Source organism: Babylonia areolata, chromosome 2 (assembly GCF_041734735.1).
Source record: "Babylonia areolata isolate BAREFJ2019XMU chromosome 2, ASM4173473v1, whole genome shotgun sequence".
In the NCBI taxonomy this organism is placed as follows: Eukaryota; Metazoa; Mollusca; class Gastropoda; order Neogastropoda; family Buccinidae; genus Babylonia; species Babylonia areolata.
In genome coordinates, this window is record NC_134877.1 from 11,477,799 (window position 1) to 11,501,525 (window position 23,727).

General features: G+C 37.3%; 3 protein-coding genes across 4 annotated transcripts; 2 read left to right on the top strand and 1 right to left on the bottom strand.

Annotated features, from left to right (window-relative positions):
- Positions 1-2,143: 2,143 nt before the first annotated feature.
- LOC143296157 (uncharacterized) lies at positions 2,144-11,673 on the top strand. The gene is made up of 11 exons (XM_076607963.1): positions 2,144-2,192; positions 2,996-3,133; positions 4,543-4,620; positions 5,706-5,889; positions 6,548-6,603; positions 7,540-7,693; positions 8,463-8,527; positions 9,254-9,379; positions 10,226-10,297; positions 11,155-11,184; positions 11,644-11,673. The coding sequence occupies exons 1-11, from the start codon at positions 2,145-2,147 to the stop codon at positions 11,671-11,673; spliced, it is 981 nt and encodes a 326-aa protein (XP_076464078.1). The 5' UTR covers position 2,144.
- A 3,947-nt stretch (positions 11,674-15,620) lies between these two features.
- LOC143297736 (uncharacterized) lies at positions 15,621-20,024 on the top strand. 2 transcript variants are annotated; one of them, XM_076610196.1, is made up of 6 exons: positions 15,621-15,850; positions 16,474-16,755; positions 17,687-17,756; positions 18,488-18,804; positions 19,100-19,163; positions 19,744-19,906. In XM_076610196.1, the coding sequence occupies exons 1-6, from the start codon at positions 15,681-15,683 to the stop codon at positions 19,771-19,773; spliced, it is 933 nt and encodes a 310-aa protein (XP_076466311.1). In that variant the 5' UTR covers positions 15,621-15,680; the 3' UTR covers positions 19,774-19,906. The 2 variants fall into 2 exon arrangements, with proteins under 2 accessions (XP_076466311.1, XP_076466303.1); XM_076610188.1 differs by lacking the exon at positions 19,100-19,163 and having other exon boundaries at positions 19,744-20,024.
- Positions 20,025-20,171: 147 nt separating this feature from the next.
- Positions 20,172-23,566, bottom strand: LOC143297749 (uncharacterized). The gene is made up of 5 exons (XM_076610207.1): positions 23,342-23,566; positions 22,591-22,778; positions 21,373-21,456; positions 20,652-20,778; positions 20,172-20,353 (listed from the first exon to the last, which is right to left on the bottom strand). The coding sequence occupies exons 1-5, from the start codon at positions 23,424-23,426 to the stop codon at positions 20,274-20,276; spliced, it is 564 nt and encodes a 187-aa protein (XP_076466322.1). The 5' UTR covers positions 23,427-23,566; the 3' UTR covers positions 20,172-20,273.
- Positions 23,567-23,727: the final 161 nt, after the last annotated feature.

Consider the following 23,727-nt stretch of genomic DNA (forward strand, 5'->3'; position numbering starts at 1 on the left):
AAGGCTGGGATGGTTTGTGAGGAAAAAGTCCAGTGTATTATTTCCTTTTGTTGGCTCCATTGCCATCTGCTCCCAGCCTACATCATTGATGGCGTCCATAAACTGTCGGTGGGTCTCTGGTTTGGGGCATTCCTTCTTTAGCGTCTTGGTGGGCCAGTGCCAGCCTGGTAGGTTAAAATCGCCACCGGCAACGATGATGGCATTTTTGTATGAGTGCGAAGCAAGACAGGCAGATTTCACAATCGCGTTCATGCTCTCGGTGTACTCTGTGTAGGGGTGGTAGAAGCAGCAAACCAGTAGTAGTGTGCGCCGTCCTTTTCATCTTGATCTCCACCCAAAGGTTTTCGTAACTCGCGGAGAGTTCGGGCATCTCATGGGAGGTCAGGTCTTCTGAGACAAGGATAAAAACACCTCCCCCATTCTCTTTATCCCATTCACCTGATGGTCTGTCTCTGCGATAGATGTTGAACTTCCCCTGGGGAAGATGTTTTTTTTTTTTTTTTTCCCAGGGAAATCAGACATTTCCGTCATCAGGGATGACTGGTCTATACTGAGACCATCCTTATTGTGTTGTGTCTGTAATGTACTTTGTATTTGGTTATGTCCATTTTTGTCTGTTAATTAATGGTTCAGAGTTGGCTGTTCGCTATTGTATGTTTCTGTATGTCTGTGGGTTCTCTTCTCGTGTTTTCTGTCATTGTCTCTTGCCCTTCGGGTTCGTCGCCTTGTATCCTCTAACTTCATCTTCAGAGCTGCAGCTTGTTTAGTTGTTGTTGTCCTGGGCTTATTCTTCCATCCTGCTGATACATTTTATCTTCTTCATCTGGTTCTTCCACTGGTTGTTGCCCGGTGTCGTCTTTTCATCGTACTGCATTTCCCGTCCATCTCCTCTTCTTTGTTTTCTTCACGTTTGGTGGCAGGCCAGGGGGGGTGTCTGGTCCTTCATGTATTGCCATTAGTATGGGAATGAGCATACACGTGTAAAGTGCGTGTGAATGTGTGGGGTGAGTGCGCGCGTTTGTGTGTGTGTGTGTGATCCTATTTTTGCTCGTCATCATTTTTCCCTTTTGGTCCCTAAATCTACTTTATTTCCTTAGATACATACATACATATATAAATCTCTCTCTCTCTCTCTCTCTCTCTCTCTCTCTCTCTCTCTCTCTCTCTCTCTCTCTCTCCCTGGGGAAGATTTATGCGTTGGAATGGGACTGGTTCAGCCATGATTCTGTGCCGACAATGATGTCTGGTCTTGTGGCTTGAATAAGGTTGCTGAATTCGGCTACCTTACCAACGATAGAGTAGCATTCACATTCAGGAAGCGGAGGGGTCGCCTGCTGTGTTTGTCTTGCTTACTTGCTCTAGAGGGTGTGGAAGTATGGAGTGGTTTGAAGGGGCTGTTTATGTTGGAGCAATTGGATGTGTCACTGTGACGACTGTCAGATATTTCACAGATATGGGTGGTACCTACACCATGCAAGTCAAAGGCAATGGTACTGTAGTTGGCATTGGCGCAAACAACGCAGTGCCAGGTGTTTGCGCAGTGCCAGGTGATATCGCTTCTGCCAAGGAGGTCGTAGAATCCACTGCCGGTATGCTGGCATTTTGCATGGAACCACTGCCCACAAGACTCACATTCAACATCTATTTGGTCCCAGGTAACAGTGCGGTCACAGGCACTTTGGGTAGCGGGAGTCCGTGTCTTTATTTGAGGGTCATGGGGTTGCAAGCCATCTGCACCCTCTCTCACTGATCTGAAAATAAGAGTTCCATCTATCTTTAGAGAGACATTATTGCACCAAATCTGAACAGATTTTTTTCCGGAGTGTCCTCCATTAAGTGTTAGTAATCTTCAAGATGAATGTGTCCACCTGAAGGAAGAATACACACATAAATTTATACACTCAAACATCTATACGTGTTCACCTGAAGGAAGAATACACACACACACACACACACACACACATATATATATATATATATATATATATATATATATATATATATATATATATATGCTTGCTTGTAAAAATGAATAAAGATGGGGACTACTTTTTTTATTATTTTTTTTAATGATGTACCATGGGTTCTACTTTCGGTTTTTAAAACAGAAAAGGGAGAGCACTGAAGAATTACATTTTTTCAACATGGCGGCAAACTACGACTTGATTGTTATCCACGGTCCACCGTCACCTGTAATGGAACTGGAGTGAATTTCTTGATTCACAGATATTATTTATACAAAATAGGATATTAGCTTCAATGCATTATAAATGAATGCCATCAATTAACGATGACTGCCGAAATTTAACAGCGACAAGGACGAAGATCACTGCCACAAAGATGTAGCAGTGCTCTACATTATTATCGGAATGAAAATGGTTGCTTAAAAGTAACACCAACCTGGGCTCCAGCCAAGAATTAGATTTATCATAAACCCAACACACAGGTTGCTTACAAGTAACACCAACCTGGGCTCCATCCAAGAATTAGATTTATTATAACCCCAAAACACAAACGATTAGCGCGTAGTTGTGTCACAAAATTGATTTGCAATTGGGAGATCGGGAGAACATGTTCTTTGGTGAAATAATCACTGTACTGAAGTCTAAATGAGGGTAAGAGGCATCTACTGAACAGGGCAAACGAGGGTGTGGGGAGGGGGGGGAGTACAAGTTTAGATATTCGTTCATTCAATACAGCAAAAGACAGTAAAATCCAAATCAGCGAGTGACAGCAAAAAAACAACAAAACAAAAAAACCCAGAAAATTATGTAACATGCCGGCACATATTAAGACTTCAAATTTGAAGGCAGTATCTTCTTAATGGTAAAAGATAACATAAGGCAGAGCAGTTTGGTAAGGGCATGGCAAGGAGCAGAGTGGCGGGGAATGGGGTTTTCGGGTGATAAATTTTTGCTTGCAAATTTTGTTTTATGAGTTAATATTCGAGTGGAGTAGAGGATTATGGTTCAATGTACTCACTGTTTGGTTTCAGGCAATTCCAGGCATATTAAAACAAAGACTATCCAATTTTGAAGGATATGTCCATGTGTATCCAGCACAGCTGTACAAAGATCATCCAGGGTTTGGTGTGAGAGACATTGCCAGCTATGTCCTTGGTCTTCTTAAAGAGGTGAATCACCACATGCACAAAAAAGAAAAGAATGAATGAAGACAAACAGAAGTGAATTTGTGCAGGAGAGGAGACTGGAGTGAAGGAAGGAGGAGAGCAGCCAACAGTTGTTAGGATCAGTAGTAATTCAGCTTATTAGGTGTATTAGTATTGGAAGGAGAACACATTTTTACATTTGGATTTTTTTTCAAAACGAGCAGTAAAGAAAAAAGAAAAGAAAAAAAAAAGAAAAAAAAAAGAGTGAGCAAGTTAACACTTATTTACATCACAGTTCAAAGTGAAGTCACTTGTACAAAACCTTAGATAAACAGGGTATCTTTATAGGTGTTCACAGTTTCTGTAATCTTTGATGCCCTGCTCACATTGTGACATAAGGTTTGAGACCTGTCCACTTTCATGCTTGCGGTGAGTTCCTGTCAGACAGCAGACTCATTCATGGTGTATTTGTTTTAGAGATGAGGTGGCAGTCTCTCCCCACCCCCACCCCACCCTCCCTTCCCCTTGCACCCCTGGAGGGGACGGTCACTCAGCCTGTGTCCGTGGCTAAGCAATTATTGTCATCACCTGGGGCCTAATAGTAAGTTATGAATGTACATGTAAAGAACATTTTAGATTACTTACTATTTACAATTAATCAATAATAATAATGAAATGCTCTTCTACAGTGCTGTCCCCTCACTGAGAGGCTCACGGTGCTTCACAAATTAGATATAGCAATAAAGAAACAGTTCTCATGAAAATTAAAAAAACAAACAATCACTCATGGCGCTCCACAAAATACATGTTACAAAAGAGAAGCAACAGTCATGAAAAAAGAATTAACTACGATGCACACAGTGACACATTTACACGCACACACATGCAGGTGCTTGCATGATTACATGTGCATGTGTGCACACATACATACACACATCATAATAATAATAATGTTATATTCTGAAAATCTTGAGTCAAAAGTCAAAGGAATTACGAATGTCCTCTACTCGAGTTAATTTAGTATGAAATTAAAAAAACAGTGATAGCAGAAATAGAAATAAGCCGCAATGTTACCATTTGTATCAAAAGACACAAAACTATGTTTTGATATTTTTTTATTGGGCAAGATGAACTTTCTTTTTTTCAGATTTGATACCAATGATAGACTTTGAATGAATCTTGTCTCAAGTTGACAAGTTAGATTGTTCTCTGTATAAATGAGGGCCATGCTAAACATATTTTTTTATGATTCGTATAACACAGTATTATACTGAAAATCTCTGTGTTAGTGTGTGAATTTTTCTGATGTATAATCAGCCATTTGGATAGTATATTCATTTGCTTTTTTTTTTTTTGCTTTTTTTTTTTTAACACAATCACAAGAATATTTTATTATATTTGGAATATAATGGAAATATTTTGTTATTTTGCAGCACAGGAGAGTGGTTGTTGAAGACAGCTGCTCAGAAGGAGGTGTCAGAAACTGTCTTCTCAAAGTTATTCCCAGCAAGGTGAAATACAAGTCTTTACAAGTTACACTATGGCTATTGTCTGAATTCAACTTAGATTGCCCCAGTTTCTGATTTGGGTTTGACTTGTGAAGGCACTTGACTAAGACAGAAATCCATGTCAGATATTTTTGATTTTTCAGTTTTTAACATAATGTATTCATTGATGTGCACTCATTACACTTCTGTTTTATTGTTGATGTCAGTGGTATGGCATTCATTCTGTATGGAGAAAAGGACATATTTATGTGTCACGTGTGCATCCCTCGATTTGAAACAGTGTTTAAGATAAAATGTCCAGCATTTTCCCCACCAGATTGTGATTTTGGATGTGTTTGTTTGTGAATGAGTGTTAGCACCCTTGTAAGGAAATAGTTAATGTGTGTATTGGTCGATATGATAGACTCTAATGAAGCAGAATTTTCTGACTATTCCTTGTTTCCCAAAAAGCTTTCGTTTTGTTCTGATACCTGTGTCTATTGTGTCATACTGTTTAGTGAACAAGTTATCTTTTTAATTCATATTTGTGTGAGGGAAAGGATAAATTATATATTTATTGTTTGCATTTATTGTGTGCCTCTGAGCGTATGCAGATCAGCTGAATGGCTTATGTATGTCTATATTTGTACTATATAGAATTTAACTGTATGCCACCACACCAAGCATCTCCTTTTCAGGACAATAAATTATCTAGTGATCTTGTAATCTTGTGATGTGTGTCTGCTATGATACAAATTTATTGTGTGTGGATTACTCAGTCAAAAGAAGTTTATGATGGACTGCAGAATATAATTGTTTTAGTCTCAAGTTTGTTTTTGTTTGATATATGATTCTTTTGCCTCTCTTGGAGACTAAATAAATGGTTGTTTAGATAATTTTGTTATATCAAAAAAATGATTTTATATGAAGAATTATTTTGCACAAATATCATCAAATTAATGTGAATATTTTTCAGGAAAATATGCATTGTTTCAATTAATCATCTGAAAATAATTATTTGCAGGCAAATATGTATTGTATCTGTTTAAAAAAATGTGGATGTAACATTACACATGAGAATGTTTAATTGTATGGAGATATTATTTCAGCTGTCAGCTTGCAGAGTAGGCATCATTGAAGTAAGACCCAGACATGGACAGCAGCAGACATTGTGGGAACGACAGTTCATCCTTGCTGCAAGCCCTTATCCACACCTGGTCCTGTCTGATGAACAGATCCGTCACTGGTTTGATGAGCACGGCCTCTTCAAAATATCAGCATCTTTACCTTCAGGTAATACTGAGATCTGACACAAACTTTCACTCTCCTCTTTTGGCTTTTGCTTTGTTTCCTACAGCATGTAATGAACTGCTGTGTAGAACCCAGTTCCCCTGCTGCGACCCCACATATTTGATTGTGTGTGTGTGTGTGTGTGTGTGTGTGTGTGTGTGTGTGTGTGTGTTGTTGTTTTTTCTTTGAAAAAGGTTGAGGAGTGGACATTGAGCTGTTTGTGTATGTGGAAAAACAATCAAAGTCTGTTGAAGAGAAGATTCTTGAATTTATACTGTGCATCGGGAATGGTCCATTTTCAAGACCATGTTTACATAATGTACCAGCTGTTGCCAGAAAATGGAAATACACTTTTCCGAAAATCTTGAAACCATACCACTGCTTTGATCTCTTTTTGATTATATATATATATATGGTGTGCATGTGCACGTGTGTGTGCTCACAGGCTTGTAAGATCATTTTTCAGTTGAAATTCTTTTCACTAAAAAGAGTACCCAGCATTTCAGATAATAAAATAGTGAAGATTTTTATATATACTGGTTTCAGAGGATAAGCATTTAGAACTGAAATTCTTTTTGCGATTCACACTTTTCTGTGTTTGGCAAGGAAGCGTTCCAGAATGTTTATCTTGTCTGATTAATGGTGTGATAAAATTCTCCAGATGCTGGTCTCAAGGAAACCGTGTCTGTTCATTTAACTGCAGCAACAAACTACAAAGTAAGTGAACACATCAAGCGCTGAAATGGATGTATTTTCATTTGTGAATCAGCATGAGATGATTACTTTAACAAATTAATTATTCTGTAATATAGTGAACAACAGGTCATCGCATTTTTGTGTGTAAAGTTTCTTTACATATTCGTAGCCCAGATTTGGAAACATCCTCTTACTCAGTTACTGGTAAAGATTGGTAATTTCGAATTTGGTGAAATAGGATTACAAACAGGATTCTGTTTTCTCCAAGTTATTCTGATCATTTGTTTCTGTATTGTCCTGCCAGTTGCGTACACACACACTGGCTGTCGATCTTGAATCGTACCCATCATTACTTGTCTCTTGTTGCTCGTCTCTCGTTGCTGACAACAGTTATCTTTGACAATGTGCAGCACCTTCCAGGAAACTTAAGAGTTGTCACTGCATACATGCTAGATCTGCAGAACGAGATTGTCATATCAACACAGTTTTTTATTCATTTAATTTGTGCTGTGTACAAGATTTATTGTTGTATGAATACCATTATTGTTATTATATTCATTGATATTTAAACTTCATTCCTTTGATCTTGCCAGCATTTCTCTTTGTTTTAAGAGTTAAACATTGATACTGACACGACTTTCTAAAGTTATAGATTTCATAACTGTGTGTGCACCCATATGATCGTTTATGGTCTGAATATGAATATTTTTACTGTTTGCAAGTCCCTGCATGCTACTGATAGTATTTTGTAAAATTATACTTTTAAAAACTGCATGTGTATGTGTGTGTATGCATGTATGCCAAGGTATACATGGTACATGATCTGAATATGAATATTTTTTACTGTTTGCAAGTCCTTCCATGCTGCTGAATACTATACTTTAAAAAATCTGCATGTGTATGTATGTGTACGCATGTATGCCAAGGTATATGTCTGTATGTGAATCATTGTTACAGTTTGAAGTTCCATCCCTGCTGATACAGTGGGAGTGCGTGGTTGACAGTGGTGGATACCTGCAGGGCAGGATGACAGTGGTTTGTCAAGACTGGGCACAGGTCAACCCTCATGGGAGAGTGATTGTTCTCTGTGATGGTACTGCAGTGGCCAAAGGTAGGCTGCGTCGAAATTGCAAATAGTGGAGACATGAACAGATTCATCATTCATTTACTGTAGTCCGTAATTTTACCTGTTGACACAGTTTTCCGACCACTAATACGTGCACCCATGAAACTGTTTCACAATTGTCATGGTGTGAAACCAAAAGTAATGAACTCATGAAAGTGGATGACTGTTTTAAAGTTCAGAATAGAGTGACTGATTTGGTGATTTGGGTCCATGGTTTTATCTGAGTGCAGTATTCTTGTACATGCTTTTTTTTTCTGGTCTTTTTTTAGACTTCCCCAAGCCTTGAAATCAAGAAAAATTCAGGATTGACCCATTCTTACAACATTAATTATTGAACAGTAAACATAGTTTTGTGCTGAATTTTGTTCTTGTGAAGCTAATTTTTGTTTGACATTTTGAAGAGTTCAGTTCATCTTTGTTCAGGAATGGAGAATTAAGGTAATGAAGTTCTGATTTGACAGATTTCTGAGACTGATAAAAACAAACTGACATATTTTGTGTTTGATTATCTCTGCATGTTGTTCATCCAGTCATTTTGAATTATGAATAAAGAAAAAGAAAAAGGAGAAAAGAATGAGCACACGTTCCCATTTCAAGAGGTTATGAATGATTTTGTTTGTTCCTTTTTAACATATGGTCATTATTTACCCAAACAAATATGCCATTAGATTTTATGCATGAACAAGAAGTGGCTAAATAGTAAGTTAGACAAGTTCATTTTTGGAAGAATGAGGTATGTTGATGTGGGTGGCAGGACATCTGTCAGCAGCCCAGCAGAAATCTCAGATCATCAATGGAATGAAGGCTTTAGCAAATGAGGTAAGTAAAGCCAGCACATTAGTTTCTTTAGTGTCTGCTGTTTAGTCTTTTTCAATAACATCTTCACTATCAATACCAAAGTGAAGAAAAAAGAGAAAGAAACAAAATAACAATGCCATTGTCCAGTGATGCATCATTGGCAGAAAAATGCTCAGTATTATGTGTTTGAGAGTAGCTTTGCGGAAACTCAGACCCTATCCCATGACGGCCAGAAATGGAGAATGTTGGTGGTTTGTTCAGCAGTGCAACGCCCCCATGACCAAACCAGGTTTCGGGATAAGTGACAGTGAGATATGTATTTGACCAATCATTGCTATTTTTCACTAACTGACATTGTTGTTTGACATTGTCAATTTTTCTCACTCTTGCATCACTTCAGTAGGTAATCATACCAGTATTTAACAAATAATAACAGCCTCCAACTTTTTTTCTTTTTTTGGCATCCCCTCCCTCAGTCCATTTTTTCAGTCTGATAATATACATCTTTAGTAAGTGCAAAAACGTTTGTTATTTATTGTATAATTCTAATTGACTGTGATCCAGTTTTGAGTGAAAGTGGTTGGTCAGAACTTGACATTTAAAAAGGTGAATGGTAGATAATTTTCTTTTTTTCAAGTGTACAACTATGGTGAAGAACTGCATTGAAAAAAGTTACATTAACGGTGAAGTGAATTACAGAAGAAAAAAAAAGGTGACGTCACCGGTGAAGTGAATTCCTGTGTTCAGCTTCCCTGCCCAGTGTACGTGTTACAAGTGACGTCCACTCTGGATGCCGGAGACTTCAGTCTCCCTCCCAGTCCTGGTTTGCTGGCTTTCCTTCAGAGACGACACTGCATAGATCTGCATCATAGGGTGGGTGGGTTACTGTGTTGTACTCTGTAACTGTACGTTGGTATGGCAAACCTAGTCCAGGCAGATGTTTGATAGAAGAGAAGGTGGAGAAACATTATGGGTGACATTTTTTTTCTTTTTTTTTTAACCAGTGAAGAGCCAGCTCCTGTTCTTTTTCTGCATCGGTGAAAGATAGATATATTACTCAAGACATTCCTCAGCTGTTATGTTACAGCCCCTTGACAAGGTTTGTTATTCTTTTGCTTGTGATCTAACACTAGGCAGTGTTTTTTTTTATGTGGTTCACACTACATTACTTGTTTTATGTGTTACCTTTACACAAACCAACATGATAGAAATCTGCTCAACCAACAAAAAATGTGTCGTGCAGTTTGAGAAGTTAGGTTTTTATTGTATTTTTTTTTAGCTTTGTGAGAATGTTTTAAATTGCAATTCCATTTGTATTTTTGTAGTGTGCTGAACAGAAAATTTAAGTGCCATGTATATGTTTTTCAATGTGTTGGATGTTTGCTAACCCATAAACACACTCCACTTTGTGATATGCAAACAAATCAAAAAAAGGAAAACAGGTAGTCTCTTCTGTTGCATTTTGTTTCATTGTGGTGTAATTGTTAGCTGAAAAATATGTTCTGAGAAATCGAATGAACATGGAAGCCATTGTCCCTTATTCCTTTTCTGCTTTATTTTGAGCTGTGAAGAAGACATGAAAGTCATGGTCCCAGTGTAATCATACTTTAAAAATTTGCCTTTGGATATTGTTTGTGGACACACACACACACACACACACACACACACACACACACAAGCTCACTGCTGAAGCATGTAATTGGTCTGATTGCTTTTCAGAACACAGTGTATGTATACAGCGACAGCAGACACATGAAGATGGCAGAAAGGGCAGGAGTACGTCACATCAAGGTATGAGCCGTCTTCTGTCAGGCATATGTGTGTGTGTGTGTGTGTGTGTCCACAGAGAAGTGGTTGTTACATTGCATCATTCAGTTCTTCCTTTTCTTCTTTTTTTTTTGATGTATTATTCAGGCACAGTAAAGCAGGCATGGTAGATAAATGATTGCTATGTTGAACTTTGATACAGAAAGTTTAGGGTTCAAGTCCTGGCAAAACTCGGTGTTTGAAAGGACATTTGTTCAGATCTCCCAAGTTAACATACATGTGCGGATCTGCTAGTGTCTGTGTGTGTGTGTGTGCGCGCCATACAGAACGTCAGGCTACACACATATAAAGTCTCATAATTTAATTGAAAATTTGGTGAGTGACAAGGAAACATAAAAATAAGTGACTTGAGTAGCCTCTGGAAGTAGTGTATGAATCAACAGTGGAGCAAAGTGTGCTTGTTGCACTTGTTTTTTCTCTATGATTATTGTTCTGACTTTTATCCAGTTAGTTTTTCTTGTGTAACTTTAGTATATTTTTAATGGCCTTGGGAACCATGGTTTTGATTCTCAGCATGAAAATTTGTACCAAAAAGTACACCACCAGTGATATCTCCTGGATTAAAAATTTTTTTTTTTTTTTTTTGTGCACATTGATTTGATCTCATTCACTTGTATCAGTGGCGTGCACATTACAATAGTTGGGAGATTTTTTTTAACAACACACAAAGCATGTTATTTTGACAAGAGAAGAAATCAGATGAAAACACAACCATTCATGTTTTTGCTTTTTCTGGCTTTTTGCTTGAGCAGTGTTAGTGGAGCTCCTTCATTTGTCGGGAAACTGATGAAATGAAAGTGTGCTTTGTGTGGCGTTTTCAGATTGGTCAAGTGCTAAAAAATCCTGCAGTGGTAAGTGAAATGTAATTGATTTAATTGTGTGTGTTTTAATGGTTTATGTCGTCAGTGAACTGTGGATGTTATGTTTTGTAATATGAGTGCATGTTTATGTAAACAGTTCACAGAATAAGATTGAGTGAATGTGTAGTTGTCAAAATAAAGAACTGCTGCTTCATTGCGGTAAGCAGATTTGTGCTTCAGAACTGGAGGATTTTTTGTTTTTTCGAAGTATGGTTTTCCATTGTACATCTGTTTTCACATAACATTGTTTACATGATTAAAGTTTTAAAGCTGTTTCACTTTTCTTCATTGAGAGGCGAAAAAAAAACCCACCCCTTTTGTTAACTCATTATCCACCTTCCATTCTGACAACTTTATCTGAAAACATTTGTCATTTGGCACAAAACGAAGAATGACAGTGATAGGCTCAAAGGAAGAGAAATAATATGAAGGTTTGGTGTGCATTTTCAGGTGAAGAAAGGGTATAGGAGAATGAACTGATTTCAAAGGCAGCCCAATGTATATTTTCCCAGGTATACCCCCTCTGCCTTGGATCCCCAAAATATCATCCTCGGGGGGCTGCCAGGTTTTTGTCCTTAGCTGTCAGCTGTGAAATTTTTGCAATTTTCTCTGCTGCAGTAACCAGGAAGGCAAGTCTGACTAACCATGATGAATTATTGTCTGGTGATTGTATATGCTGTACAGAATCCATGGACTGTCCTTCGGAGTTATTCATACCACCTTCCCCCCCCTCTCCGATGAACATGTATCTTGAGCAGACCAGAATATATTATCTTCCTTCTGTTCTGCTTTTTCCTTATTCATTGATGTTTAGGGTATGAAAAAAATCAGAAAACAGGGTGACATATAGTAGAAAACTTTGAAACAGGATAGAATTAACAGAAAGACTTCAATTAAAATTGAAAAACAAGGTGGTTTAAATATACCAGACATTAGAAAATATATTCATGCTCTAAAGCTATCATGGATAAGAAAATTTGAAGCCACGCACCACAAATGGAAATACATTGCAGCAAAAAGTGTGCCCAGTTCTTGAAAACTTAGCATATTGTGGACCAGCATATGAGTGTAGATATAGGAGTACAAATATATTCTGGTCCCATACACTTCAAGCATACAAAATACTCTTTTATACTTTGAAACCTGGAAACTCAAAAGAAATACTTTCCCAACCTTTATTCTACGATGAAAACATAAAAATTGGCAATAAAATTATCAGGAATGACAAATTGATGGGAGAAGGAAAATATGCCATTAAACACTTCCTTAAAAGTAATGGAGATTTTATGAAATACAATATTTTTTCTGACATTGATTATCCAACTTTTAATGGACGGATCTCTTCAATAAAAGAATATATTAAACAAACAGGAATAAAACTATCCAATAATGTACAGTATGCCAAATGCACTAACATTTGTTCAAAACTGTTGTACGATGTATTAACAAAAAATGATGATAAACCAAAATGTTGTGTAAAATGGGCGAATAAATTAGATATCAGGAATGACAAATTGATGGGAGAAGGAAAATATGCCATTAAACACTTCCTTAAAAGTAATGGAGATTTTATGAAATACAATATTTTTTCTGACATTGATTATCCAACTTTTAATGGATGGATCTCTTCAATAAAAGAATATATTAAACAAACAGGAATAAAACTATCCAGTAATGATAGTGGACTTACAGTATGCCAAATGCACTGACATTTATTCAAAACTGTTGTACGATGTATTAACAAAAAATGATGATAAACCAGAATGTTGTGTAAAATGGGCGAATAAATTAAATATCAGTGTTCATTGGAAAACTTTTATAAAATCCATAGAATTAAAGATGTTAAAATAAAATGGCTGCAAATGAGAATCGTTCATAGAATTCTTGCAACTAATATTGTCTTAAATGCTATGGGAGTATCCGATACAAATAACTGCATGCTGTGTAATGAAGCAAGAGACTCCATAGAACATTGTTTGTGACATTGTACACATATACAGTCCTTTTGGACCTCTTTTAGAAAAATTGTTTAATGAAAAATGTGGAAATGCCTATAACATTAAGATCTGTTGCAGTTTAGTACTGTTCGGCGATGCACAGCATTGAAAAACAGATAATATATTTGATTTCATTATAATGTTTGCCAAACTATATGTCTACAAATGCAAAAATGAAAAATGCACACCAGGTCTGCATACCTTTCTAAAACAGCTTTATGCGAGGTATAAAATTGAATGGCATAATGCGTATGTAAAAAATGAAGTATCCAGATTTGATGTGCAATAGAACATTTATAAGCCAGTGTTTTCTTTTCCCCAATAGTTAATACTTGTATTATTGTCAAATGTCCTCTTTATAACCACGTCTTCCCATGGGATCTTTGGTGTGATGATGCTTTTGTTTGTGTGTGTGTGTGTGTGTTTTTGACTCACTTGTGTAAACAAAGTGAGTCTATGTTTTAACCCGATGTTCGGTTGTGTGTGTGTGTGTGTGTGTGTGTGAGTGTCCGTGGTAAACTTTAACATTGACATTTTCTCTGCAACTACTTTGTCAGTTGACACCAAATTAGGCATTAAAATAGGAAAAATTCAGTTCTTTCCAGTCATCTTGTTTAAAACAATATTGCACCTCTGGGATGGGCACAAAAAAATAAAAAAGAAGCCAAATTATATGCAAACTGTATTTACTGTTATATTTTTTGTATTCTCTAAACTTGGCACTTTGATCTGATATTCTGACACAACAACAAAAGCAGTCATTATCATTTTTTGTTCAAACAGGAACTTCTTTTGCTAAGCATGGAAGTTTTATTTATTTTGCAAACGTTTTGGTGCAGATAGTAAAAAAGGGAAATTAATCTGTAATTAATGCAAGGGGACTTAATTTGCTTTAAACTGATCTTTCTCATCTTAAACATTACATTTTGAGATTATACTCAATACATAAAAAGCTTGTGTGTTTTACTCTCAGTGTACAGGGCTTTCACTATGTTCATTCGCCCAAGTGGTCTTTTCGGAAAATACTAAAATCAATACGATGAGTGGACTTTACAGATCTGTTGGCTGAGCCCTGAAGGTCATGGGCAAAAATCAGTTGTGTACACATATTTATACACATTCAAAGTGCGTGCTCATATTCTTCGCGAACGCGAACGATGCCATTTTGTTTCAAGTTGTTCACCCACCTGTTCAATCCTATATTCAATGGACAATACACGATAACATGTGATACAAAGTTGGAGAAGGAGACCGTTAAATATTTATTCAGAGAAAGATTTGTGAACGCCTCATCACTTACTGGATTATGCCCCAAACTGCCATAAAAATATCCACAGAATCAGTCGGAATTCACAGTTAAAAATTGTAAACCATGCGAGTTAATACCCTTGAATTGATCACGATGAAACGAAAAAATTTCAAGTCTTGACTTTTCTCAAAATGGAGTCCTTTTCACTTCTTATGACATTTAGAAGTACTTGTACTTGGCTCTACATGTTATTAGTTTAACAAAATATTAAATTTTCATATCAACTTTAAAACTATAAAACTAGAATGAACATAAAAGAGAAATTGAATCGACTGTGTTGTACTACATTCCCGGCGGGTGTAACTAAACTTGTACATCTGTCTAGATCTAGAGAAAACGGCTAAATGTTGCAGTGTGATTGCAGCGATAGCCATTAAAAAGAATTTTTTTTATTGCCTTTAAAGATTTTTTGAATGCCCAAGATACACCAGAATAATATGATTTAAACAGCGTTCTCACTGCGAATACCGCAATTGATTTATTGCCCTTTAAAAAAGTATGTTCAAATATTAAATTTTAGAATGTCAGAAAAGGAGCCACGATAGTGTAATGGGTAAGACAGTTTCTTCTCACCCGAACACGCAGGGTTCGAATCTGGTTAGGACTTTTTTTTTTTTTTTAACCCGAAGCTTTATAATAACAAATACAGAACACATTTTAACGATTAGATTTAAAAAAATTTTTTTTAAGTGTATCACAACTGAGTCTTGAAGGCCTTGCCTCTCTTGTTTTTAGTTGTTATTGCTTGGTGGGGTTTGTTTTTGTTTGACAAATATCATTATCTGATGATGTGATTGATTCAGGGGTAAACTGTCGTTGCTGACTCTAGCAAAACTCATCCATTGACTTAAGCCCTATCTACTTTATCCTATTTTACTTATTATTATTGTCTTTAGTTTATTATAATGGTATATGGTTTGAAATTGATGTTGTTTTTGTTGTTGCATATTTGATACATGTAAATGAAAAATTATAAAAAATGTTGATTACACAAAAAAAAAGAAAACTTTGAAACAGGTGTGCATGAGATTGTTTGCTTTCAATCCTTGGTACCTGATAAGTCTGGAAATAGGAAATTTATTCTGGCTGCCATCTACGGTTCATGATACACATCTGTAAGTGAAACAGTTTTGTTTCAGTTGAGGACCTCCCACAGTGCTACTACCTGCCCAGTGCCACAGATGCTGCAACAGCTGCAGCTTGTGGCAGATTCCGGTACAGGTGACACCTCACTGCCCTCCATTCCTTTGGTCAACCATCTGGCAGGTTCCTCTGATCAGTATGTCCATGTGGATCATTCACGTGGTCTTCGTGAGTTCCTCTTCATTCAAGACGTCCTGAAGTTAGAGAGGTAGGTGGCATTTATTGTTTGTATGATGTTTTGGGGTTTTTTTTGTTTAGTTGCTTAGGGGTGTGTGAGTGGAGCTTTGAAAAGACATGAATGTGCATGAACCCTCTGGGGAGAAAGATGCCAGAAAGTATGTGACAAATCTTTGTTTTCAAATTATTTCATGACTGTATTGATTGGTGCAGTAGTTAGAGCACTGGACTTTAAATTTGAGTAATCAGGACTTGAATCCTGGTAGCAGCGAATTCAGTATGGAGAAAAGTTTTCCAAATCTCCCTGATGGCTTAATCCCTTTCATGCATATGCAAAAATACACATGTTGAACATCCCAGCAACAGGAACATACCCAGCACCTCCCCCTGAAATTGGGAGTAAGACTGCCTATAGAGGAGTAAAATGTTTTTTTGGTTTTTTTTTTAAATAAAAGCTCACTTGTGAACATGTGAGTTGCCAGCCCATGAATGCGGATGAGGAATGTGCGTTGACTGGAACTTGCAGTTAGTGTTGAGACCTGTGACATTGCATGTTAGTGTGATTTTGTGTGTCAGTGTGTGTGTGTGCGTTTCATTTCATTTTTTTCTGCCCTAATATATACAACGCTATGTTCATTTGGATTGCTTGTTAAGGTTTCAGACCCAGTATGCTGACAATGCCACACCTATCAGAGAGGCAAGGAGCAGAATGGAAAAGCAAGGGGAAGTTGAAAAGAGCCAACACCTTCCGGAAGTGTCTTTCAGTGATGAACAAGCCACTTTGACAGAGGAGAGCGCAGAGCCCATTTCAGAGACTGGATCACGACAGATCCCACAGTGGATGTTGAGAAACAGAGGAAGCTCCATGGAGTCAGATTCAGCGCAAGTCTCACTGGAAAAATCTTCCAGCAATAGTTCAACAGAGGGCAGGGGCAGGTAAAATAGAAAATGTTCACAAAAAGTGTATGCAAAAAAAAAAAAAGAACCCAAGAAAAAACAAAACAGGAGGAATTGTTTCATGGCTTATTTTATTTTTGCAATCAGAAAACTCTGTGACATTTCTGTTTTTTTGTCATCAGATAATTCTGTGACATTCCATAATAAATTCTGCCTTTGCAGAATATGTTGAATTCATATTCCTAAATTGAATGATTTCCAGATCAGATTTTCATATATCTAAAGATGTTCAAAGTGTAACATAAGATACTGCCAAGCACAGACGGGCGCAATAGCCGAGTGGTTAAAGCGTTGGACTGTCAATCTGAGGGTCCCGGGTTCGAATCACGGTGACGGCGCCTGGTGGGTAAAGGGTGGAGATTTTTACGATCTCCCAGGTCAACATATGTGCAGACCTGCTAGTGCCTGAACCCCCTTCGTGTGTATATGCAAGCAGAAGATCAAATACGCACGTTAAAGATCCTGTAATCCATGTCAGCGTTCGGTGGGTTATGGAAACAAGAACATACCCAGCATGCACACCCCCGAAAACGGAGTATGGCTACCTACATGGCGGGGTAAAAATGGTCATACACGTAAAAGCCCACTCATGTGCATACGAGTGAACGCAGAAGAAGACTGCCAAGCACAATTTGTCATTAAACTTCAAATATAAACTCTTTTGTAACAGAGGGTAAAATAGTCGTGAAATATCTTATACCACAGAAGAAATCAGTCTGTTGGATTCTGCATTTGATCATCCTGCATATGATGTGTCTGTCATGTGTGTTTTTTCAGTCTCATGCTGTGTTGCATTGTACTTACGTTGTGCTATGATCAATAACAAAAAATCATTTAACATATGTATTTATGTTCACATTCGTTTGGAGTAATATTGTACTGATACTAAGCATGGTATGTGTTTGTGTAGATCTCGTCACACTGTTTACATCATGACGGAGAAGGAACTTATGGAAACCGCCAGAGATGTTCTCAGACAGGTACTTTATGGTTTGACTTTTAATTTGTTGTTCCTGTTCTTCAGAACTGCTTTCTGAAGACGCCATTTGTTTGGGTTTGTGCCTGTGTCAGTGACCCAGGGATTTCTTGCAAATTGCAGGACTAAGTTCAACAAGGATGAGATTTTTGTGAACGTGTATTGAACAAGATTGCCCATTTCAACACTGACTGATCAAACTTTATGTAAACCTGCTCAGTAAAAGGTACCAGTGGGAATAAATTGCCTGTCAGCAGTGATTCGTACCTGTCATTTCTGTTTAACTCATTCTATCTCACAGTTATATGCTAGGATAGATGTAAACTTGTACTGTGCACTCTGTTCATTTCAGAAAGGTTTTTTTTTTTTTGTTTTTTTTTAATAGACTGTTGAATGTTGATAAACTGGTTTTGAATTGAAAAGAACACTGATTTACAGAAGTGGTACAATTGCGTATATTGTAAGTTTTCAACCTTAAATTTTGGAGCTAATGTGTTACTTGTATTTAAAACGAACCCTTAAGCTACAGAGGATGGGAGGGCGCTAGTCAGGGGGGCAAAGGGGAGGTTACCTACTTCCGGGAGGTTATCAGCCGTAGCTACTTTCGTTTTCTCCGCATAGCTGGATGGATAGTAGTTTACACAGGACAGGAATGTCAGACTCCTGCCGGAGTCTGTATTAGTGGGTCACGGTTAAGTATGTGTAATTAAATGTCATTTTTTAATGGATGGGCAGGCAGGCCGGCAAGATCTTATCGAGACTTGCACCGTTCATTCAGCTGAAGTTCAAATGACACACAGTGCAAGAAACGACGGCAGAGATAAAGACACACTAAAAAAAGAAAAGGGAGACAGAGACATTGCACAAACTTCATCTGTGCTCAAAGACATGGAGATGACAGAGATTATTGAACCAACCCCTGCTGCCTGTGATTCAGGACAAAAGGCTGCATCAAACACTTCCAAGGATGCAGATATGACCAAGGCCACTTGTTCATCTTTTCCTCTTGAAACTGTAGAGGAGTGTGCAGCGACAGCTTCAAAGAAACAAAGGTAATCTCTGAATTTGACATCTTTCCTATCTTTATAAACACAAGTAATGGCCATCTTCATTCTGTTTTACTTCGCTGCATAAAAAGAAAAAAATTTATCTTTCAAAGTTTTTCATGTTTTTTTCATTTTAAAAACCGCAGCATTTCACTACAAGAGAGAGAACCAGGAAGTACTTTTGTCTGCTACTTATTTTGTTTAATGATCATAGCTGCAAACAGGGAATTATGCAGAGCAGGAAGCTGGGGTTTTGTCAGGAAATACCGTATCACAATAAAGATTTTGAATAATGTCACAGGCAGATGCAACCTGAAAGTGGAACACAGAGAACTGGTCACTGTAACAGTCAAAAGAAGAAAAAGGTAAAATATTAAAGTTAACAAAGAAATTATTGTCCTAAGTAAAGAACTTTGAATGTGACATCTGGTAATATACTATATGAAAGTTAAGCAAGCAGTTACTGTTGCAAGTACTAGTAGTAGTGAGCTTTATGACGTCATGGATTTATTGGATCACAATTGACATCACTGAAGATACTGTAGGCTTTCCTCCTATGTGTGGTACTATGTCAGCCTGATGTCAGCAGCTCCTTTTGGACATTTGGCACTGATGATTGAATGAGTCTGGGTCTAGCTCAGAATTGGAGGCAAGGGGAGTGCAAATAAAGTCACTGATTTCCATAATGCATTGAGTGGACATGGAAGGCACCCAAAACAAAAAAGGCAAGTATTAAAAACAGAACATTCAGGCAAGATTTAAAAAAAAACAACAATGAAACAACAAAGGAATTAAGATCTTTGTTTTTTGTATGTCATCATACAGATGGTTGCATTCTTCACCTGCATTTTCTCATATTGTCTGTTGTGAACCACGTTATAATGTATCATTTGTATGTGACATGATTTTTCTTGCCTGATTTGCTGTCTTGCTTTTCTTCCACAGGCTTTCTCCTCTACATGGAGAAGAGGGTGAGAGACCAGTTGATGAAAAACATACCACATTGCTACAAAAGAGCAGCCACCAACCCCATGCTTCACCCAGCAAGCAACAGAGCACCAGCAAACCCACACATATGCAGAGAAAGGCTCCTGACTTATCCATCCTTGATGAAATATTTTTTTAATCTGAAGCTTGGTATGAGATACTGCTACAGCTGCCATGTCTGATAATGGACACATACTTATGAATATGCTGATTGAAATACTCATCTTTTTCTGCTATGAATACAAGATATAATTATTCACCACCTTCTGTTGTAAATAAATTTATAGAAGTGGTTGTTAATCACCTGTATTGACGTGATCCAAGTTTGATGAGTTTTTTTTTTTCTCTCTCTCTACTCACTCGCCTCCATTGACCAAGAACAGATGTTAAAAAAACAAAATTTAATCACATGTTCAACACAGCATACAGTCACCAATTCCTATCAAGTCCACAGTCACATCATGAAAAGGTGATACGTCTGAATGTGATCATCTGGCAGTTTTGAAGGGGTCAAACAGACGTGGATCCTTCAAGTACTCCGATTTCTTGAACATATACGGCATGTAACCTGCAACATGTAAATGGACAGTTAAACATATGTTTAAATGACCTGACAGTGAATTCTAATTTACCTACACAGGAAGTGAGGATAAAGATATCAAATAATGTATGATAACAGTCAAAACAAAATTATCACCATGGAACCATGACTAAAGTCTGTACAAAGAAAGACCCTATAAGAAAAATAGCATCACAGGAAAAACAAGTCAGTGCCTGTATGGCCTTTAAAACATCACTCCCCAGGGAAGTACTGTACCTGAAACACTGCAAGTTTTGCTCATGAGATAGATTATTTATCTACCTACCAGCGGAGCGTGACTGTTTGATGGCTCTTGCCACCTCTTTTTGCATGGGGATGCACAAGCCTGTGACCGCTCGTCCATAGATTCGCCCAGTGTAAGGCGACACAAACTGACTCAGCAATCTCACATTCTGCACACAATAAGATTCAATAATGCATGACATGTGCATTGCAGTCTGTCACAAACAATCAAAATAAAAACAATTTGTCTGGAAATGTAAAATGAAATTTTCATGCAATTTTGAATTTATCCACTTGAAATGCAGTGTATAACCAATCATCATGCAAATTTTCAAGGAGATGTCTACATATTTGAGGAAGTACAGTGCACATTTTTGTGAACTTAGGTGGAAAGCCAGAGTTTTGGCAAGGCACAATTGTTAAAATATTCGGCAGGCAATAGATTAAACTGAAATAAGATAACCCTGATTTTAAGTATCTTTACATGTGTACATATGATCTATTAAAAAAAAACAAAAAAACTCTGATTGAAAACTGAGCATCTGAATGTGTTTTTTTTCCGTCATGAAAGCTTTCCTTTTCGGCTTTTGGTAGTGTGTATTTCCAGTCTTACTTACAGTTAAACATCTATAATTTACATCCAACACATCTAAATTCTAATGCATTTAATTTAAATGGTGCACACACACATATACACCAATCCTGGTAGAAAACTTTTAAACTAATTTAAGGGGAAAAGTCTAAATTCCTGTGACTTGGCATACCTTGTAATTCACTTCCAGATTGTGCTCACACAGGATACACCGCTTGTGTTCCTTTTGAAAAGGGTCTGGCATGTTGGACACCGGCTGAAAAGAACATTTCGCCATAATATTAGTGAATACATGGAGTGTCCATCACCACACCACATTATGACAAAATCATGTCCATAGTTATATCTGTCCAACTTTATCATTCTGAGTACAGAAATTCCATCTCTGCTTTCTCTCCTTCACAGAAGCGCCAAAACTAAGGTTGACACCTGCGTATGAAGGATAGGAAAGTTTGTGAAATCATGTTGGTATTGTACTAATCTGATCTAAACGTACATTAAATTCAAGCTATATAAGATGGAACATCAAAGAAAAACAAAAGAGTGGAGTGATGGCCTAGAGGTAAGGAAGCGAGAAAATCTGAACTCACTGGTTCAAATCACGGCACATTCGCCAGTATTTTCTCCCCCTCCACTAGACCTTGAGTGGTGGTCTGGACGCTAGTCATTTGGATGAGACAATAAACTGAGGTCCTGAGTGCAGCATGCACTTAGCACACATAAAAGAACCCACAGTAGCAAAACGGTTGTCCCTGGCAAAATTCTGCAGAAAAATCCACTTTGATAGGAAAACAAAAAAAACTATGCAGGATAAAATGCAAAAAAATGGGTGGTGCTCTCAGTGTAGCAACCTCATCTCCCTGGGGAGAGTAGCCTGAATTTCACAAAGAAAAATCTGTTTTGACAAAAATCAGTAACACAATTAAACAAAAATCATAACGTAACAACAGTTTATTGCGGACTGCTATGGCAGATGACCCTGGGTTGCTGTGTTAACGCAGACTTGAAATGACAGGTATTGGACTCGAGTCATAATGGACAGCAAAGAAAAAAAAAATCATGACACCTGTTACCTTATGACCAATTAATGTGACAAGACTGGTCATGAGGTGAGACGCAAATCAAACAAATGTTGCTCTACTTTAACTAGTCACTGAATCAATCATCGGAGCTTCTGTTACTGAATATCTTGCAAGTAATTGTAACTGCACCAATGAAACGTGGACAAATATATTCATCTGCTCATAAAATCAAACATTTTCTGTGATAATAGAATTATTCATTATAACCATTTTACACACATATTCGAAAATAATTAATCTGGGTCATCATGGTAGTAGATAATGACAATACAGAGGAAGCACATAATATACAGAGACAATATGATTACCTTATCATCCACTGAGTCCTGCAGGAGCTTCAGTATCAGCTCATTGTCGATCACAACAGGCGTTTTTTCAGCCTCTGCAGCAGTGGCAGCTGGTGTGTTTGCTGATGAGGAATCCGATGCTGAATCTGAATGCTGGAATCGAGCTGGGAAGCACATGGCTGGAAACCCACTCCACTGAGTTTTTGTTCCTAAACACACAAATAAACATACTTCCAATGACCTGAAAGATAGGAAAAGATTTACTGATAGAAAACCTTAATTCTTTCCACAATTCTGCAATCAAAATCACAGAATAAAAAAAAAAAAAATCAGTTCATCTGAGTATGACACAAAGTCACTGAGTCGGGCAATTTTCTGAATTCAATTTCATTGCGATGAAAGCAATATCAATAATGACAGACATAGTATATGAATATATAACTTATAAGTCGGTCACAGTTCCACCCCTTAACTCTTTATCATAGATAAGAAGAGTGGTCTGAATCCGAAAGTTCTGACACTTTTCATGTCACTCACTGACTCAGGTCAATATGACATAATGAACCAGAGTGCTCATAAAGTTCCCTTAAAGAAAAAGTTGCAAACACATGCAGATGTTAAAACATATTCTGTTAATGTTATTCATTTAAAAATTTTAATCATCACAAAATAGATCGCATGATCCACGTCAACACTGGATATGGGACTTGGCACAAATATTCATGCGTATCAGATGTTAATAAGCGTTGAAACGATTTCACCTTTTACCAACCTGAAAATATTCTGTTTTGCAGAATTCTATCACAAACAGATAGTCTGTTGCAGAGCGAACGCACAAGGTGATAGGAGGTCGCCATGTTCTCGTTGCACTTTCAACACTGATATATACATACAGCAGTCAGTTTTTATTCGTCGCAGGCAATAATCTATATGCACGCAACACTGTTTTATTGTACTTGGAACATCCATTTGGAGCTTTTTGGCCTATTCATTTTCATACGCAAACAAAAAACAAGCATGACAATCAGCGTAAATACTCATCTTAGGTATTACAACACACACAAATTACTTCACAGAAATTATGAACGATCAGCTGTAGCTTCTGGTTTATAATTTTCATCCAATTATCAATCGATAATCTGTTTGCTGCGAAGCTGT

Coding starts and splice junctions, on each gene's coding strand:
- LOC143297736 (XM_076610188.1), top strand. CDS start 15,681: ATGCTGCAACAGCTGCAGCTTGTGGCAGATTCCGGTACAGGTGACACC. Junction 16,756..17,686: donor TCAACAGAGGGCAGGGGCAG/GTAAAATAGAAA, acceptor GTGTTTGTGTAG/ATCTCGTCACACTGTTTACA. Junction 18,805..19,743: donor ACAGCTTCAAAGAAACAAAG/GTAATCTCTGAA, acceptor TTTCTTCCACAG/GCTTTCTCCTCTACATGGAG.
- LOC143297749 (XM_076610207.1), bottom strand. CDS start 23,426: ATGGCGACCTCCTATCACCTTGTGCGTTCGCTCTGCAACAGACTATCT. Junction 21,457..22,590: donor AGGACTCAGTGGATGATAAG/GTAATCATATTG, acceptor TGTTCTTTTCAG/CCGGTGTCCAACATGCCAGA. Junction 20,779..21,372: donor ATCTGGAAGTGAATTACAAG/GTATGCCAAGTC, acceptor TATTGTGTGCAG/AATGTGAGATTGCTGAGTCA.
- LOC143296157 (XM_076607963.1), top strand. CDS start 2,145: ATGGCGGCAAACTACGACTTGATTGTTATCCACGGTCCACCGTCACCT. Junction 3,134..4,542: donor TCCTTGGTCTTCTTAAAGAG/GTGAATCACCAC, acceptor GTTATTTTGCAG/CACAGGAGAGTGGTTGTTGA. Junction 10,298..11,154: donor CAGGAGTACGTCACATCAAG/GTATGAGCCGTC, acceptor TGGCGTTTTCAG/ATTGGTCAAGTGCTAAAAAA.